Source organism: Caretta caretta, chromosome 3, assembly GCF_965140235.1.
Source record: "Caretta caretta isolate rCarCar2 chromosome 3, rCarCar1.hap1, whole genome shotgun sequence".
In the NCBI taxonomy this organism is placed as follows: Eukaryota; Metazoa; Chordata; order Testudines; family Cheloniidae; genus Caretta; species Caretta caretta.
In genome coordinates, this window is record NC_134208.1 from 158,606,445 (window position 1) to 158,625,242 (window position 18,798).

The 18,798-nt window shown below is 46.7% G+C and overlaps 1 protein-coding gene across 1 annotated transcript in view; it reads left to right on the plus strand.

Annotated features, from left to right (window-relative positions):
• The window catches only part of ITPKB (inositol-trisphosphate 3-kinase B), a 110,772-nt gene extending 92,452 nt beyond the window's left edge, over positions 1-18,320 (plus strand). The window contains exons 5-8 of the mRNA XM_048843357.2: positions 1,078-1,282; positions 10,374-10,475; positions 11,813-11,884; positions 15,226-18,320. Coding sequence (XP_048699314.1) covers positions 1,078-1,282; positions 10,374-10,475; positions 11,813-11,884; positions 15,226-15,441 — 595 coding nt within the window. The 3' untranslated portion in view covers positions 15,442-18,320. The remainder of the gene's footprint in view (positions 1-1,077; positions 1,283-10,373; positions 10,476-11,812; positions 11,885-15,225) is intronic.
• The last annotated feature ends 478 nt before the right edge of the window (positions 18,321-18,798 follow it).

An 18,798-nucleotide genomic window follows, 5' to 3' on the forward strand; every position in this document is an offset into this window, starting at 1 on the left:
GTTATGTCAACTCTACCCATTGATCAGAAGATGACACCATCTAATGTACCGGAGTCCTGTTAGATATTTCGCAGTGAGAGAAGGGTAGCTGTGTTGGAATAGATCTGGCAGAGGTATTACTGGCCTGCCTCAGTCCCCATAGCCCACTCATACCTGTCAGGAGGGAACTGTGGGGCCGCAAGGATAGGCTGAGTGGAGGAACTAATCTGATTTTAGCCATATTAATTTTGAATCCTGAGTAAATTCAGAATGTCTGAAGTATTTGCAACAGGATGAAAGGTTGGGGTACTAAACTGTGCAGGATCAGTTAAACAAGTCTTATGTAGGTTAATGTCTTAACATTTCTCTATAGGCAGCTACTCCCTGGATATCTTCTGTTATCTCAGGTACATGCTTTCTGGGGCAAGGACTGTTGCTAACTATGCAGTGCCTGACACAGCAGGGCTCTGATTCTGACTGTAGCCTCTAGGCACTACTGCAGTACAAGTGTCTTGTGTTTCTCTTGGCCCCTCTCTGCAAATGGCAGAGCAGCTCCTACTGAGCCAGCCCTTGGAACATGTTATAAATTGGACCATTTTGGGGTTGCTCCTGAATTGTAATGTTTGTCTGTGGGCTGAGCTCTGAATGATGGCAGGTGTGCTGGAAATAAAAAAGCTTTTCTGTGTATGCTGCATTTGCCTTCAGTATCTGCTTTCTTGGTGTAACTGAAGGTAGCAGATGGACTTTTCCTGTACCGCGTCTCAGGTTGCTAATGTTGAGTTTTTGTTTGCAGAACCTGTTCATGAGTTACATGGCCTGAGGCTCCTGGGCATGGGAGGCCTGTATACACATTTATTGCAACCCCAGGTGTTGGGGGTTCTTGTTCTTTGGAAATTGCCCGTATGACACTGCCTTTTTAGGTCTTAGTCCTGTGAGGACCTTGAGTGCCCTCGCTTCCAAGTGAAGTCAATGGGAGTTGAAGGCACTTGGACTTCCTGTTACGGACTATATTGGGGGATCAGTCCCTTAGTAAGGAGTGCCGTCCCTCCTCAGTGCTATTAACGTCAACTGCTAATAATCTTTCTGCCTCCTTTGCAGAACGTATTTGGAGGAAGAGCTAACAAAGGCCAGAAAGAAGCCAAACCTGCGGAAGGACATGTATCAGAAGATGATTGAAGTAGATCCCAATGCCCCAACCGAGGAGGAGAATGCCCTGCATGCAGTAACCAAGCCCCGATACATGCAGTGGAGGGAGACCATTAGTTCTACAGCAACACTGGGATTCAGAATCGAGGGGATAAAGGTGAGTCTGCTTGACCCATCTCCATGCCATAACACTGGTCACTGGCAGAATTCTTGGGAAAACTAGCCTGGGAGAAGTATTAAGTTCCTACAACCCCTATTAGTAGCATGAAATTTCTGTAGCCAAACTTGGTGAAATGTGCACACAGAACAATCTCTCTGAACCAGGCTCATAGCATTTCAAGATGTCCTATGCCATCTTATGGCTTCTGAGGGGAACCTTGGAAAACTGCTCTTTCCACCCAAAACAGCAGGCAAAGCTTTGACTAAACTTTTGGGTCCTAACTTGCCCCAATAACAGAGAACTGAGCCCGTTCCAAACTTTAGAGATATTTTTAAAAAAATCGTGATCCAACTCTGTGACCTGAAAATTCAAAGCAGCATTTGTTTCTGCTCCTTCCCCTTCCGGTCTCTCGAGATATGGTTGTAGAAGAGAGGAGTGAAATGTTGTGATAAAGGCACAAGTAAACTGGGGAAAGTCTGCATGACAAATAAGTCCTATGTAAAAGCTCTGCACATTTGACTCGTGTTTCACTGACTGCCTGCCACCGTCCCTGATGGCACCAGAGAGCTAGCAGCTCTAACTACTGAAAAGCGAGGCCATGTAGCTTTGCCACAGGAGCGCCGTAGTGTAGACCCTTCCTATAGTGATGGAAGATATTTTTTCTGTCTATGTGGGTAATCCACCTTCCCAAATAGCAGTAGCTAGATTGACAGCAGAATTCTTCCATCGCCATAGCTGTGTCTATGCTGGGGCTTAGTTCGGCTTAACTACAGCGCTCAGGAGTGTGGATTTTTCACGTCCCTGAGTGCCGTAGTTATGTGGACCCAACTTGTAAATGTAGACCAGGCCCTAGAGTAATAGTTGCTGTGTAACATCCTAGCAACTTAAAATTGCCCTCTAGAGGCAGCTTGTCTAATTGACTTTGCAGCACTTCTTGGAATGCAGAGGCTGGGATCCTAATTGCATCTATGAAATTACAACTGTAGTAGATTGTTCCTCTCCTCCCCTCTCCCCCAGACAAAAACATGATCCAATCCTTTTAGTACATGAGCCAGTCTCTATAATGGAGGGAAGCAAAAGCCTAAATGGAGCTGAACTTTACCAAAGCTCAGGGTGTCTGTTTTGGTGTCTGGAACGGTCGTGCTAAAGTTCTGAGCTGAAACCTTGATCCAAACCAGAATGTGGGTTTTAGTTTGTGCCCATCTCAGATTGCAGTATCAAGGCATGATCATTATCAGGGGCTATGGAGATTCTTCTCCCACGTAACAGGATGCTCTGTCTCTCATTTAAACACAATGGGTAACTCTTGCAAAAGTGCTGAAGGACGTGTCTTCACTGCAGAATTAACTTGAGTTATCTACGCTTGAGTTACTTCTCTCAATTTTAGCCTAGCTTGAGTGAGAGCAGCCACCCTGCAAAATAGCATGCGAGCTGCTTTGTCCACTCAGGTGCTGCACTCACTTGTGTGTGGGTCTAAGAATTCTGGGGGCCGTCCCACAGTTCTTGGCACTGCAGTTAAGCAGAGCCACTCTATGAATTATCTCCCAGTGAATTGTGGAGGAGCTTGTCTGTCCCTTCATGAGGACGGTTGGGTGGGGGAGAAGAATTATGGGAAGGCATTGGAGGACTAGTGGCACATAAGTGGAACTAGCCTTCATCCACACTACAGGATGGTCATGTGAGCAGCTAATGAGTTGTGCTAACTCGAGCTGCAGCCTGAGCCCCCTTATGGGCCAGCCAACTTGATTTACAAGCACCACACTCGAGTGAAGGGTTTGTATGTGTGAATGGGGAACAAGTTACAACTTTGCAGTGAAGACAAGCCCTAAGTGACCGAGGGTATGTCCACACTACAGCGGCACAGCTAAAGCACTGCAGCTGTGCCGCCGTAGCACCGTAGTGTAGATGCGTCCTACCTCAACAGAAGGGGTAGGTAATCAGTGTAGGTAATCCACCTCTCCGAAAAGGTGGTAGCTAGGCTAATGGAAGAATTGTACGGTGGGGGTTATGTCACTCTAACTATGTGGCACAGGGCACAAAATTTTTCACAGCCTTTAGCGATGCCGCTAGATTGATCACATTTTTAGGTGTAGATCAGGCCTTAGAAACATAAGTCTCATTGCAAGTTAATGGGTCTTAGGCGCTTTCAAACCCTTTACTAGAGATAAACATCCAATAGCTGTAGAACTGAATTAAAATAAAGGAAACCCTGCTTTGAACTGGGGAGAAGGGCAGAAGGGATTAAGAGTTCAGATCCACTAACCAGTGGTCAGACTGATTAAAACAAGCTGAGGTTAAAACAAATGGTAAGTGGTGGTTAAAATGAGTAGTGGCAGTCGCTCCAACTGACACCCGCAACCCCAGCTGCTCCTTCAGTATTCTGTGGAGATCCTCATAATCACAGCCCTGTTTTCTTAACACTCTTTGATCAACGGGAAAATGGCTGACATAGAGATTATTTGTATTGTCATTAGGCATCGGATTTAAAACTCAGTCAGCATTCTCACAGCTGCTGTTTCAGGCTGTCTGCATAACTGGGCAGGCGTCACTGCATCCATTTACATTAGGGAGGGCTTCACAACCACAAGGTTGAGAGACTTGGAAAGTGGGGGGCTAAATGCAAGCATACATTCTGGTGCAAAGACGGTGCCCCATTGAAAAGCACCTTCTTATTGAACTGCTGTGACTGGACCACTTCAACCCATGCTCCTAGCAAATGTTTTTTATTGGACAAATGCCGAGCAATGAAGGCGATCCCATTGTGAGAAGAGTGGGCCTTTCTGAGGTTGAATTGATGCAACAAGATTCATGACCAGAGGGCGGTATTGCATTTGTATCTGTCTGTGTAACTCAGGGACTTGCTGAAAGGGGCTAAAGTAAGAATAATCATTTTTTCAGCATGGTTGGTGTGCTGCAGCATAGTTGCTCTCCTGAGAGGCCTCCACCAGTGGCTACCTTCCCCCTGCAAAACCTTTATCGTCTTGCCATAATCCACACTCCCTCATCTGTTCCACCAGTTCTGACCACTGCTCAGTTCCCCCTTCCCCTCCAGTTCTATTGGAGGCTGATTCTTACTGGCTGTGGAGAACTGTCCCATTTGACTGATTTTCCCAGCCCTCTTCAAAACACCACTAAATCCCCTCCTCTTTGCTCCCTCCACCCACTCAGACAGTTCCCTATATCAGCCCTTAATCTGAACAACCCTTCACCCATTTCCCATTGCTGTAACTGTCACTCTTTGGCTGGTGTACGTTATGAATCTAAAACCAGGGGTGAACGTGAGCTGGTAGGGGCCGGTCCTGTGTACTGGGAAGAAGCTGCACCGGCCCATACCCAGCCCACATTAAAGCGTTGTCGTGGGAGCGCTTTAACATCCCTGCCCCTTTTGCCTCCCCTGTCGGCGGCCCTGCTGGTAGGGTCCGTACCGGCAGGGCCACCGACAGGGGAAGCAAAAGGGGCAGGGATGGTCCTTTGCCGCTGCAGTGCTTTAATGTTGCTTCCCCCCCCCCCCCATTGGCGCTTTAATGATCCTGCCCCCTTTGGCCCCCCCAGCCGCCAATGGGCGGGGGAGGGGGCGCAAAGGGAGCAGCTGCCCTGGGGCTGGCGATTTAAAAGGGCCTGGGGCTCCGGACGCCACTGCCGCTGTAGCAGCAGCGGTGTGCAGAGCCCCGGCCCTTTAAATCAACACGGGAGCCCTGGGCGGCACAGGCTAGCCGGACTGAAAGGGCTGGCTGGGGGATGCTGATCGCCCAGCCCCGCCCCTTCCACCTGAGGCCCTGCCCCTTCCGGAGGCTGGAGCCGCCCCGCCCTGTACCAGTAAGTGGCCTCAGTTACTTTCACCCCTGACTAAAACTAAAAAGTAGCTGGATCAATTAGGACTAAATCTTGCACATGGTGATTCGTCTGTTGCTTCTCTCTGTCCTCTTGCTAAGATCAAGTGTATTTGTCTGTTCATAGTTTTCTGGGCTGCATGCGTGGTCTAAAGGATTATATATAGAGATACCGCAAGGGGATGGACTCATCTAATTGAGTCTTTTGCCTCTAATTACTGTAATACTCCTTAATTCCTCAGTTCCTAGATTTTGCCCCCCCTCCAATCTATAGCACTGACATTTCGCTTTGGTTACTGGCATAGATCTTTTCCCCTGCCTATAAGCTGAAGTGTTACACAGAGCAAATGTTGCTGAATTGTATTACTTTGCTTGTTTCATAACTGGATAAGCATCCCCTGCTGAGAACAGGCATTCAGTATCTTGAAGCTGCTATCGAAGCCTCATGGGGAAACTTAGGAAAGTTTTACTGAGAGACAGTTCTTGTTTTTTCCCTTCCTACTTTCTCACTATGGACATCTTCCTGGAAAAACAGGATTGTCAGGATTGTCTTTAAGTTGTCTGTAGTGGATATCTTGATACAGAAGATCTTGTGCTAAATCTTGTTTTCAGATCGGCACGAGCAGCTCCCACTGAAGTAACTGAGAATTGTGTGCCAGTATCAATAGGCCGAGTGTTGTGGGGTGGAGATTTGCATGAAGAGAGCCTGAGCCCTGGTCTACACTAGGGGGTGGGGGATCGATCTAAGTTACGCAACGTCAGCTATGTGAATAACGTAGCTGAAGTCGACGTACTTAGATCGACTTACTGTGGTGTCTTCACCGCAGTGAGTCAGCTGCTGCCTCTCCCCCGTCGACTCTGCCTGTGCTTCTTGTGGTGCTCAGGTACAGGACTAGACACGATAAATTGAACCCCGCTGGATCAATCGCTGCCCGCCGATCCAGCGGGTAGTGAAGACATACCCTTAGTCAATGTATCAAGTTTCAAAAGGAAGGCAACGGAGTCTAGTAGGCAGACCACAAGACTGGGACTTGGGAACCCAGTTCCTGTCCCATTCTTAGCTCCGTCCCCAGCTTGCTGGGTGACCGTAAGTCACTTACCGGCTCTGCATTTCTCTGTCTGTACAGTGGGGACAGTGGTGCTTTCCTGCATTGAAAAGGCTAGGAATGCCAGATTTTACCAAAATAACCAGGGTAAACCTCAAGATGGATCCCATTTCTACTGGTAGTTAAAACTACCCTGAGGCATTAGTCACTCTCAGAAGGATATGCTCTGCATAGTGCACTGCTGTATTGATGTATACACATTTATATAGTCACACAAACTCCATTGACTTAACTTCCTTAGGCTCCTGAAAATCCCACCCAAACACCCTTCAAGAAAGAACGTGGCAACCTGATCTTGCTGACTGCAAGTTCTAGGATTTCACAGAAGAAGTTAGCCTTAACGCGAAAGTTAAAACTGGTGCTAAAGTGGGGGTGGTGGCAGGGAAAGCCCAGTTGCTGTGGCCCATCAACCAGCTCTATATTTCTTCTTTGTAAAGATTAACTCCCTGGGGCTAAAACACCTGTAAATATCAAGCCTATTGAAAACACCACAGCAGTGCCTGGCAACTCAGAGAAAACTTCAGGAGGGGAGTAATTATAGGAGCAGCGTTATAAATATTCTAGCTGGCTTTTCTGAAACTGAGCTAATGCCTTATCTCAAAGCCCATCCGCAGTTCCATTTATTTCTCGCTGCATGTAAGACTCCACTCGTAATCATACACCTCCTTTCTTGAGTGCTTTGTGCAAGGCTGTACTGGAGTTTACATGTGAAACTAGTGTGATAGCCCTTCTCCAGGTTGGTATCTGTCATCTCCAAGGGGCAGGGTGGGGGGAGGTTTCCAAACCTTGGTATAAGGGCTCATATGACTGATGCATAGTAGCCAGGGAACTCTCCCTCTGGAAAACAAGAGGGAGCAAGTTGCTGAGCAAGCAAACGTCCTCTGAAGGTGCTTCCCCACTCTCTCAGAGCACACATTCTGTCAGCATGACTTTTCTGGTCTTGGCCACCTGCAACGGTGCACAGGCCCTGAGGTGATCTCAGGCTGTCATGTCCCAAACCACATAGGGCTTTATGCATTATACATGGCTCCCAATTGCAGGCTCACAAACAGCAGTTTTCCTGCACAGGTGGAACATCGCCCAGATCCACTCCACTGAGCATACTTTAGCAAGAGAGATTGTTCATCATCTTTAGTTATAGGTTTTACTATTGCTTAATGCCATTTACATCATGTGCATAATCTTGGGTTACATTTGCATATCATTTACTGACTAAATTTGGCACACTGATTTACGTGGTCAGTCTACACACCCCAACAATTCATGCATTGTACACACACATATTTCACCTTCCATTTCTGATTGATTTCAGAGTTTACTGTCTTGTCCGCAGTCAGTACCTTACTCTGTGGGAATGGTGCTCAGTTGAATACTCGGAACGCCCCTGGGAAGACTTTATAAGGACATCTAAAGCTACAGGACAGGATATTCATTGTACTCTGTTCCTTCCCTCATCCTCTGATCCAGTTCTTCATTCTTACTTCATCTTCCCCAGCATAACAGGATGTCTTTCCGGCTCCCATCCTTTCAGAGTGTTGTGGGCAAACAAGTCATCCTTCATGGAGCGCTAGACTATGGAAACAAAGCTGTGTGTATAGGACACACTTTAAAACTAGCCTCTACATCCAGGAAGTGCGGGTCCCAAAGGGAATTCTGGTTACCCAGTGGTTTATAGAATCTGAACAAACAATGAAAGAACCTGATCTATGCTCTTCATTTCTACAGCATCTGAGGCTCTCAAAGTGATTTAGCATCACAATAGCTTTCTTAATTTGTTTGGGAGACTCTTCATCACCCCCATTTTGTAGCTAAGGGATGGAAGCAGAGACAGGTTAAGTGACTTGGCAAAGATCCCATAGGAAGTCCATGGAAGAGCAGGAATGGAACCCCAATCTTTTGACTTCCAGATGTTTGCATACTTCCTTCCCTAAGACCTTTGGGAACAGAATAGTAGGAGAAGAGTGCCTTTTTGGGACAAAGTTCTACTGGGAAGTGTGCTGACGCAGACATGCAAGGGTATTGTGCTGATTCACTACTGGTGCCTGACATCTGACATTTGCCTTACTGTCAGTCTGGCATTGCATGTATCTGTGCTGCCTGGTAGCCTGTAAGCTCCTTGGAGCAGAGGCATCTTGCTATTTCTGTCATGCTGTGCACAGAGCTCCATTAAATTGAGCACTTAACCGTGGTTAACTCTAATCCTGGGATGTAATCTCTTGGGCTATGTCTTTTCTCTTAAAATTTCCCACCATTGCTATTGATAGAACACAGAAATGTAGGGCTGGAAGGGACTTTGAGAGGCCATCTAGTCCAGCTCCCTGCACGGAGGCAGGACCTAGTATACTGAGACCATCCCTCACAGTATTTGTCCAACCTGTTCTTAAAAGCCTCCAGTGATGAGGATTCCATAATCTCAATAGACTAGCTCAGCCATGGGTGCCCCACAGCCACCTCACTCAGAACAGGTCTAGATGACCGAATGAGAAACATGCTGGCAATCTATCTACCTCCTACCACTGTGGAGCTGCACCATTCCTAGCAATGGTGAGAAATTTAAGGAAAAAAGGCCTAACACTTACCTCTTCACTACATCAGACTTTGTTTAGGTCAAGGGTAAAAGCTAGAGATGCCTATTCATAACCACTGCATCTTTTTTTTTTCTTGCAACTCCTTTTATTGCCTGCTCTGTGGCTTTTGGGAGGAGAGAAGATATTTAATGATAGACCTGACCTGACTCTTCAATCTATGGGCAACCTACATAGGTCACAAAGCCTCCACTGTGGATCTTCGTCTGACAGTGATGCTTAAAGAAATCCTTCCAGGGCAGATTCTGACATCCTTGCTCATGTGGAGTAGCTGACTTCAAGGGGACCCTTCCTGGAGCGAAGTACCGCTCGCTGCCAAGTGATGGGAATCTGGCCTTGAGCCATTTGGCTGTTTCCTCTGCTGAGCAGGAGCAGATGAAAGCAGGCCGGTTCAGCTGGGAGGGTGTGCTGGGTCCCTTTGAGGGCTAGGCTGGGTGCAGCCTGAGCAGGTGAGATGTTCAGATAGCAATGCTGCTCAACTGGAGTGGGAGGGAAGAGTGTGCACAACTTGCTGAGTTTTTACACTGCGTGACCCGGTCCTTGAACACAGAGGTGATCATAAACAGCCGACAGGCAGGCGTTTTTTACGACTCTTGGCCATTATCAATGGGCCGGGGACCTGGGTTTCCTGCAGACCCACCATTTTTTGCAGTTTTCAGTAGGGAGTAAAGCGGGTATGCCCAGGGCCTATGTGTGAACTGCTGCAGCCTGCATTATGCCTTCCCATCCAAAAGCTGCCCTAGTGTTTCAAATTAGACTGGCTACCCAGGGATTTTTGTGTCCCCTTCCGGGAAATGTCTACCTTTCCCTTCCCTCCATCCTCAGATGTTTTCTAGCACAACTTTTACGCTTGCTTCTTCTTGATGCAAGAATACAATAAGAGGCAGCCACTGGCTATTAAACATTCTGGTCAGAGAAAGCAGGGAGAAGAAATTCAGGAACTACATGGCAAAAAAATGAGTGGTACTTACTTCTAGGACCTGCGTTTGGGGTCAGTCAGTGCTATGTCCCTGGACAGTAACTTGCCCATGTCGTTAGTGGCCTTGGCAGGTCTCTGTGACACTGGGCAGTTTCTGCTAAGATTCTTTATTAAGTAATGGGCAATACTGAAGTTGGCTGCAAGAGCTGAATGGCAGGTCAGTCTATCTTCTGACATCTTCAGTAAGGCAAATAGCCACTGCATCTGACCCTCCATAAGCAGAGGACTGTCACCCCCTAGAGAATAGAGCACTAGACTGGAACTCGGGAGACCTGGGTTCAAATCCTGGCTCTGTCACTGGCCCTGCTGCGTGACTTCTCAGTACCTCTGTTTTCCCATCTGTAAAATAGGGATAGTGATATTACTTCCCGCTGTAAAGCACTTTGAGCTGAAAAGCACTATGGAAGAGTAGGTATTATTTATTATTATTTCATGACACTTACTTGAATCTTGGCCACCTGTCCCCTTGCCCTCAAGGAGGCCAGTCTGCATTCTGGTTCATGACATGCCCAGCAGCATTTCAAACACAAGTCACCTCTAACTGCCCGCTCTCATGACAATGTGTCTGGATTTCTCTCCCTTTTTAAGAAAGAAGATGGCTCAGTGAACCGGGATTTCAAGAAGACAAGAACAAAGGAACAGGTCACAGAGGCCTTCAGAGAATTCACTAAAGGAAACCGTAACATTTTGGTGAGTCAGCAGTTGCATTAGGACGACATTGCCCAAATGCCTGCCAGGTGCGAGGATGGGCTCCTTCCTCCTCTAGACTCTTGCCTTGCTGGTGCATTGCCTAATGTCAAGGACCACAGAATTAACCTTGCTGCTGCTGTGCCGCGCCTATTGGAAAATAGCACCAAAAGGGCAAAGTAGAGACCACTTCCTAGCCTGGAGATGGTGCAGGGGTAAGCAGAGGCTAGGAGAGAACACGCTGTTCGCTGTAATGGCGACACTCAGACTTTGTGCTAGGCAACTGATTATATCAGGCAGCTAGTAGGATTACGAAACCATCCACTGCTGGAGGACAGATGCGGAAGGGTAGGCTTGGTCGGCTAAACCAGGGGAGGGGAAGTCTGCTGTAGAGATGGAGAAGAGGCTGCAGGCTCCCATCAGTACTGGCTGGGGCTGGTGAAGAAAGACCGGACCTTTCCATCTGTTCTCTTACCTCTGATCTCTGGATGCTTGGCTGGAGAAGATTTCCTTCCTATACTGTGGGCTGCCTCATAAGGCAGGCTGTAAGGGTGCCCAGTGTCCCAGCCATCCAGGGGCGCTGGGGGTTGGGGGGGCAGGAGGGGAACATCTTGTCTGTAGCCATCCCTCTCCTGGGCCTGAGCGCTGCAAACCCATGTATCCTCCACATGCCAAATGGTGCTGCTGCGCATTGCTAGGTGAACTAGCTGGTTAGCTGTAAGTGTTTTACATAGACTGGGTGAAATATGCAATTTGATAAACTAGCTGCGTTTTAGGCCCTACCATATAAAGCCTACTAGCGAATGACTCTAAATGACCTGACTCTTAGCACTGCCAATTTCATACCTGCCTGTTTACTTTGATGTTAGCTAACTGGGGTTTATTCTTGGATCTGTAAATGATGCTGCCCAGCTCTGGTTTGGCCAAATTGCTCCTATGTACGCAGACTGACTTGGGAGTCCTTTCAAACCACTTTGACACTGTTTAAGGCTAGGGCTAATGAGAGGTGAATCTAATCAGTCAAACTGCTAACCTCCTGAAGTCCACCCCTCTGCAACCTCCCACCAGAGCCAGAGTTTGAGCAGTTGATTTGACTCCTCTTAGAAGAGGGGCTGGAAGCACAGTTAGCCAGTACTGTATGTATTTGAATATTTATAATTTAGCCTGCTTTTTGGATTAGACCAGGAACATTGGTGTGATTAGCAAGGGGATTTTGAAGGATTCCAGAAATTCGCTAGGTTACTAGTCTAACACACCCCTCTCTAAGTCTTACCAATGACTTGCTTGAAAAGACTTGAATTCGCAGTAGTGCTTATAGCTTATTTTCTTTATCATTCCAGAACGGTTACCTTAATCGGTTGAAGGGGATCCGTGAAACCCTGGAGACATCGCCATTCTTTAAATGCCATGAGGTAAAACTTGCCTTTCTCCCTTGAGATGATGCTTAGCTAGATCCGTCTCTATGTATACTGTGTAGTTTCTGTCCAAGAAAGGGATATAGTCAATATTAGAACTCATACATTTCTAAAACTTGAGTTTATTCTCAAATGTGTATTTTCATAGGTTTGTCTGCTTAGTACCTGCAGGGAGATCATATGACTTACGACTTTGATATAACCTTGTCACATCTGACACTAAGTGACAGCTATCTTTAAATTGTATGACCATCAATTTTTATTAGTCCAGGAGCTCATGTTTAAATGTTTGTTCAGAATGCTTATGCTTATATATGACTTCAGAAATATTTCTAGCTATTCTATCATATATATATGTACTAAAGTCTACATAAGTGCAAATTCCAGATAATGGTTGGCATCCATCATCATGAGCTATTCAAACATGCTTCCAGATACTCTCCCAGCATCCTTTGAGGTATCTCAAAACAGCACTTATAGAGCTTGCTGGGAAGAGCTGGTCAGGGATCTTCTGTCAGAATTACTTTCTGTCAGAAAATAGTTTCCATATTTTTCCCTACATGTTTTTGTGCCTAAATCACAAGTCTCAGGGCAATTGAAATGTTGAAATTACTCGAAACAAAGGATTTTGGGTCAGTTCAACAAACCAAAATTAAACATTTAGATTGCAGCAATGTCAGGGTTGGGGGGGGGGTGGGGTTGTTTTGTTTTTTGAGCCAATGTTGAAACAAAGCATTTTGACATTTCCAAATGGAAATCTTTTGGAATTTCCATTCCACAGGAAACTTCAAAATAACAACTTTTCAGTCTGGTTTGGGACTAAAATAAATATTGAAAAGTCAGCATTTTCCATGGGATAGAAACTCCGAATTTTGCTGAGTTCTGTTGCTGGGGTTCTCCTCTGGAGAGTGGGAAGAGCAGGCTTTTTCAGAACTCAGTTACCAAAGAGATGAGAATGAAGCAGTTATGCAGGAGTAATTTCTTTAAAGCGAAACTGGTCCTTCAGGGCAAAGGGGGGCTATCAGAGTGGAAAGGAGTGCTTCCGACGTGCATTCATTCCCAGACCTGTCTGTCTCTGGGAAAGCTCCAATGCACTGAGGGAGAAAGCCTCCTCACAAATGTAAATTTATAACAACTTGTGCAAACGCTACATGCTTCCATTTAAAAACTTTTTTTCTATAGGCAGACCTAAAATGGGTGATGCTTCAAACACGGTAGCACTTCTGTTTTGAAATGCTGACATTGGTTGAATTCTTCTAGAGCTACATCACTATTCTTTCCTGGGGACTGCTTCAGGGGACGGGCTAGTCTCCAGCACTTCCCCCATGCTGTCTTGAACTGGTGATTAACATGGAACATCTTCTGACCAGTCTGGTGACTGATCAGATGGTCTTGTTAGTCTAATTTCTGCTGTTAGGATCCCTTCCAGCTAACAAATTGCTCTTCAGTCCCTTTCATGGTTCAAGAACGGCTTCCTACAATTGGCTGAGTCTTTCTCTGCTAGCTTCCAAGTCTCATCTGCATTCCTAGGCCCTTATTCGAGGGGCTAGCTGAAGTGCCCACTTTCGCTGCTCCTGTAGGGGTTGCGTTAACCGTTGCTACCATGAATAGCAATAGTGCAAATCAGTATAGAGTCCATCAAACTACTGTACCTGGGAGACACATTATTATGGCCCTGACTCTGTAAAAGGCTTCTGTGTGGGAAGCTTACTTGAGTGTTTTCCTGAATTGAGGCCTATGCGCTGACTGAATTCTTTTTTAACTGGGGAAGCAGAAGCTATGTGAGGCAAAACTATGCAGTGAGGATTATGAAATGTGATCCAGGCATCCATGTGCACAACTGAAACACAGTATTGATGCAAAGACTGACTCAAACCCAGCACCGGGTAAGAACCTTGGGGAACACCTTAGGCAGGCCAGGCAGTGGGATCTGAAAGTCCGCATACCTGGGCTGTCTTGGTCCAGCAGGGGAAGCAAATATCACAGGCTCTTCAGAGGCGCTGAGCACCCACAGCTCCCACTGGAGTCAGTGAGCTCTGTGGATATTCAGCACCGGGCCAAACTGGAAATAAGGCCAGGTATTAAAGGAAGGAGAAGTGCAAAGGGGGCCCTTCTCTGCATGAGTTTGTGTGAGCTCTGTTCCACCTTCTCCTTGGCTGTCCTGGTAGGGATTCCTCCAGGAAGGGAAGCTGCAGCAGAAGGATTACCTTCTTCAGGAAAGCTTTCTTAAAGTAATACACAGCCAAACTCTACACACGGATGCCCTCCCAAACGCTTGTTGGATTCAGTGGGAGAGGTGCATGCGCACACACTGAGGACGGACAGGGTTTCATTGTCTACAGGCTTATCAGAATGTGAAACAGCCCCTTGTAGTGGTGGCAGCAGCTCACGGAAGGGATGGCTGTTACCCTACTGTCCTGTCACCTCCTGGTAGACTGACAGGGGCCATGAGCCTTGGTGAAACCTATCCCAGGCTCTCTTCTGAGTGTTACTGGATGAAGCATCAGTCAGGGAGGGAACATTTTGTCTGTGTGTAACTTGTATTCAAGAATTTAAGCACAATTGCTGAGGCAGTGTTTGTATAGCATAGGATGCAGACCCAGTGAGTGTAGCTTAATTCCAGGCATTGATCATCCATAAGGAACTTGGCTTGTGAAGAGCTTTATTCTAAATGCTGATGCAAAGGGCTTGGCTATGCAGGAACACCCCAAAATTAAGACAGATCAAATGCAAGTATGACATTAATGGGCGTAAGTGAAGGCACATGAATTCCTGAGCGGATGCTCTCGTTTAAAGTGGCCTACGTTTGCTGTATCTTTATCCTCCTTTGAAGACTCTAGAAATAGGAGGATTAAGGTCCAGTAAGGCCACTTTACTTCTGAATGGCAGCGTTCACTCAGTGGTTTTATGTGCTTTAACTGATGTTCATTAACTTCATACCTTTAGTCTTAACTTTCCTGAGGGTCCCCATGAAGACAAGCCCTATATCTTCCCACTCCCTCCCCCCACCCCTCCGAACCTCCACTTGGCTTCTGAAGTTTGCAGCTGCAATTTTATATGCCCAAAGTTTCATGCTCCTCTCTTCGGCAAAGCTTCTTGCATGCACAAAATCTGTGCCTTGTGAGTAAATCAGGGAGTTTAGATGTTTGATTTGCATGTGCAAATGCAGCTGGTGTGCACAAATCCAAGTTTTTGCACATGCAAAAACTGGAGCGTAAAATATTGCAGGTGCAGTTTTAGATAATGGGGGTGGGACCGCAAAAGCAGCTATACCCTGACTGGCATATGTGTCTGTCTAAAACTGGAAGCATGACTACTGGGGTCTTTTCTCTCTGCAGGTAATTGGGAGCTCCCTCCTCTTCATTCACGACCAAAAGGAACAGGCCAAAGTCTGGATGATCGACTTCGGGAAAACCACACCACTGCCAGAGGGACAATTCCTCCAGCACAACGTGCCATGGGTGGAAGGGAACAGAGAGGATGGCTACCTCTGGGGGCTGGACAACCTCATTAAGATCCTAATGGAACTGTCACAGAGCGAGGACCTGCATTAAAGCCATATGTCCAATTCCACCACTACCCAGCATCCCGCCCCTCAAACTGACTCTTCTGAACTGCACTACAAGACACTTTCCAGCCCCCCGCCCATGTTAAAGCTATCACTTCCCTATTTAAGGTGGTTTTTAGTTTTTGTACATATGTAGATCGCCTGCCAGAACAAACGCTGAACTTGAAGCCTTGGCTTTGCTCAGTAGATGGGAGCAGATCGTGTTGCTCATCGCGGGCGCCTGAGCAGCAAGCAGCTGTGGTCTGGTTGGCTAGGCGAACGCATGCTCTTTCCATAGCATTTCTGGTTCTTAGTCCATCTCTCTTTAACAAGAACTTATGTAGTGAGCAGTTGTGCAGCTGACATGCCCTCCAGTTGAACGAAGATGGTGTCCGAACCCTGAGTTCTGTTGCTCCTGAACTGTGTAATTAAAGCCCTTCCAGCTAAGCGAATGACAGAACGTATTCATCTGTAAGGAGCATCTGCCCTCTAGTGGCTGGTGCTGGTAACACACCATCCTCCAAGCCGGCAAGACTCCATAGCTTTTAGATTGCCATTTTAAGTGTTCTGGAGAAGGTGAAGGCAGGGACACCAGGTTGGGAGAGGTTTAGTTACATTTAATAACATCCTTCGTCCTAGGAAGCTAGAGGTGTAGACTCCTTAGGAGATCTAGGTTTCTCTCTCTCTCTCTCTTCGAGCAACCTTGTTACCCACTTGTGATTGTTCCGTTATTTTTGAGTGGCCATTGGAATTGCAAAGTCTGTTCTTGTCAATAACTAAGTGTAGTATAACTGTGGCTCTTACTAACCTGTTTAGTGCTGGTTGATGAGCTTCCCTCTAACCACTGAGGTGAGCTGGCGTTGTCAGCTGTAGATGTTTACCATCGGCCTGTCTTCGAATTGAAATCGCCTTTGAGCAATTTAGCAGTAGGGCAGTGTGCTGGCACGTGACGATCTGAGGCTGATGCTCAGACCTTGTAGGCCAGCACTGGCTGAGAATGCTGTGGAACCAATAGTCTGAACCTAGACAACAAGGAAGAGATTACTCTTCTGTCTCCAGCGATCCTGCTCCCATTATAGGAGCAACTGCCAACCCTCCTAAGCTGGGATGATGGCCTACCATGTGGCTTGAAGCCTCAGATGAGGCTGAAGGAGAGCAAAAGTGGCTATGGGACCATTATGAAACTTTAAAAAGGCTTCAGTGTTGGTGGGTATTTCCTAGCAATAATCAGATAAGCAGTCCTCCGTGCTGTGTTAGGTTAATACTGCCAGGTCTGCAAAAGGGGATGGGAACCCCTGGTAAATCTGGGTCAGAAGGGAGTTCACAGGGGGAGCGGTCTCCAGTACTTTTCAATGCCTTTGAGCGTCTTTTGTAGTATCCTTGTTACGAGCCCTTACGATTAGCAAATGCCAGGCGTACTTATGGGTTCTTTTAGAACCAGTTCTGGCTACATCTCAAACAGAATTGCATTAATTGGTCTAAAAGGGTTCTTTCATATGTGCAAACAACCTACCCCTAGTGGTGTGCGTTGAGAGCTCTCATATCTACAGGGGTATATGGAGGAGGTTAGGGCAGGGAGGCAGCTCTCAAGGTTATCACCTCAGTTTTACTGGGTAAGACAAAGGGATTTAAGGCAATTCCCCCCCCCCCCCCCCTTGTTACCCATGTAGCTCACTAAATCCAGCTCTGGTTTTCACAAATTGTTCCCTAATTGGCTCTGCCTAAATTGGATGTATACGTGGCCTTTCTGCTTCAAGGCTTGTGAAAACAACCAGTTCTCTATTTAGGGTGGAGGCTAATTTTTAACTTCCTGGAACATTTGAACTAAGCAGCATGCTTTTAGCAGAGCTAGCTTGCTAAAGGTCAGCTATTGATGTGGGAGGGGAAGGCTGTTGGTGCCTCTTGCTCTTCCTGGAGAGCTTGGAGTTCTCCAGAACTTAGGACATAAGGACAGTATTGAGCTTGGGTCATGAACAATCCTGCAGCTTTTGTTCCATGAATAATACAAGCTAGCCAGGAGTCTGGCAGAAGTTATGAACCTTTCTCCTCCCCACCCCCAACTCCGAAAGACCATTGTCTCATCTCTTTCCCCAACAGCGATGCTATCAGCCCGCTCTGCAATAGTTAGATGGGTGCAACTTTCCTGCGTCAGGAAGGTACCCTCACTGCGGCGCTAGGTGTGTGTGGGGAAGGGAGGGGCCCACTCAGCCATCTGTTGTTCCCTAGCCGTGCACAAGTCTCTCTCGTGGAGATTAAAATCTCGTCAGACTTTCTCAGTTCATATCTCACCAGGCACAGGTCTGTAGTTCTGAGCATATAGTTGTAAATGGTTGCACTGTTCAGCTTTTTGCCCAGGTTTCCTATGCTGCATAGAGTAGCCCCTGTGGAAGTGCCTTACGAACTTGCCCCTATTCCATTAGTGTCATGGAAAAGGTTTTTAAGTTATATTTATTTTCATTCCTTCTTAATTGCACAAAACACTACGACTTAATGCATGGAATCTTTTTTTTTTTTTTTTAAAAAAACCCTGTCTTTTTAGTTTTTAAAATGTCCTTTTCCAGCTTTGGGGAAAGGGCTTTGAGCAGCAGCCTAGATATGTACCAATTTTAGCTGCAGTTTAGCTTTGCATTGCTCCTGTATATGTATATTATTTTAAAGTCTGTTTTGTAAACCCAATTCCTTGCTTTGTGGCTTCGAAAGAAGCACATTGTTTCCCCAGATGTCTTATGCCTACCTGGAGGCTGGAACTGTTGCTGTGAGGTATTCCTCCCGCTCTGCCCCCCTCAGTCATTGGGTGATGCATAGTAAATCCGAACTGTACTGAAACACCAACGCACAGTGCCTGTAAAGAGCCTATAACTTCCAAATAAAGGCATATGAAAACCAGCTATGTTTGGTTGCAAAGGAAGAGTTCATTCCAGGTCATCGAACCTTGGAGTAACTCAAGGGGACCTGTCCTGCTGTGAGCACCCGCTCATTAAGGGCCTGATTCTGTCCCTGGATACACCTGTACTGGGAGTAAAACTGGGTGTAAGTAAGAGGAGAATCGGATCCTAAACTAGGGGTGGGTGGGGGAGAACTTACATGAAAGGGAAATCAGACTTCATCTGGGAGGCAAACCAAAGCCAAACCTGTAGGGATCTTGGCTGCCAGATGTCTGTGGTTGTGGGGAGTAGAGCTTTCATTTGCCCACGGTCAGGGACAATGGCTACTGCACTCACAACCTCCCAGCATTGCTTGTCTGGAAAGATCCTAATCAAAGAAACCGCCACTCAAGCTGTTTCCCAATGTGTTGCGGCTCCTGTCAAGCCCCTCTTTATACCCTTGTCTCTGATCTCTGCTTTGGACAAGGAGAAACCATGGA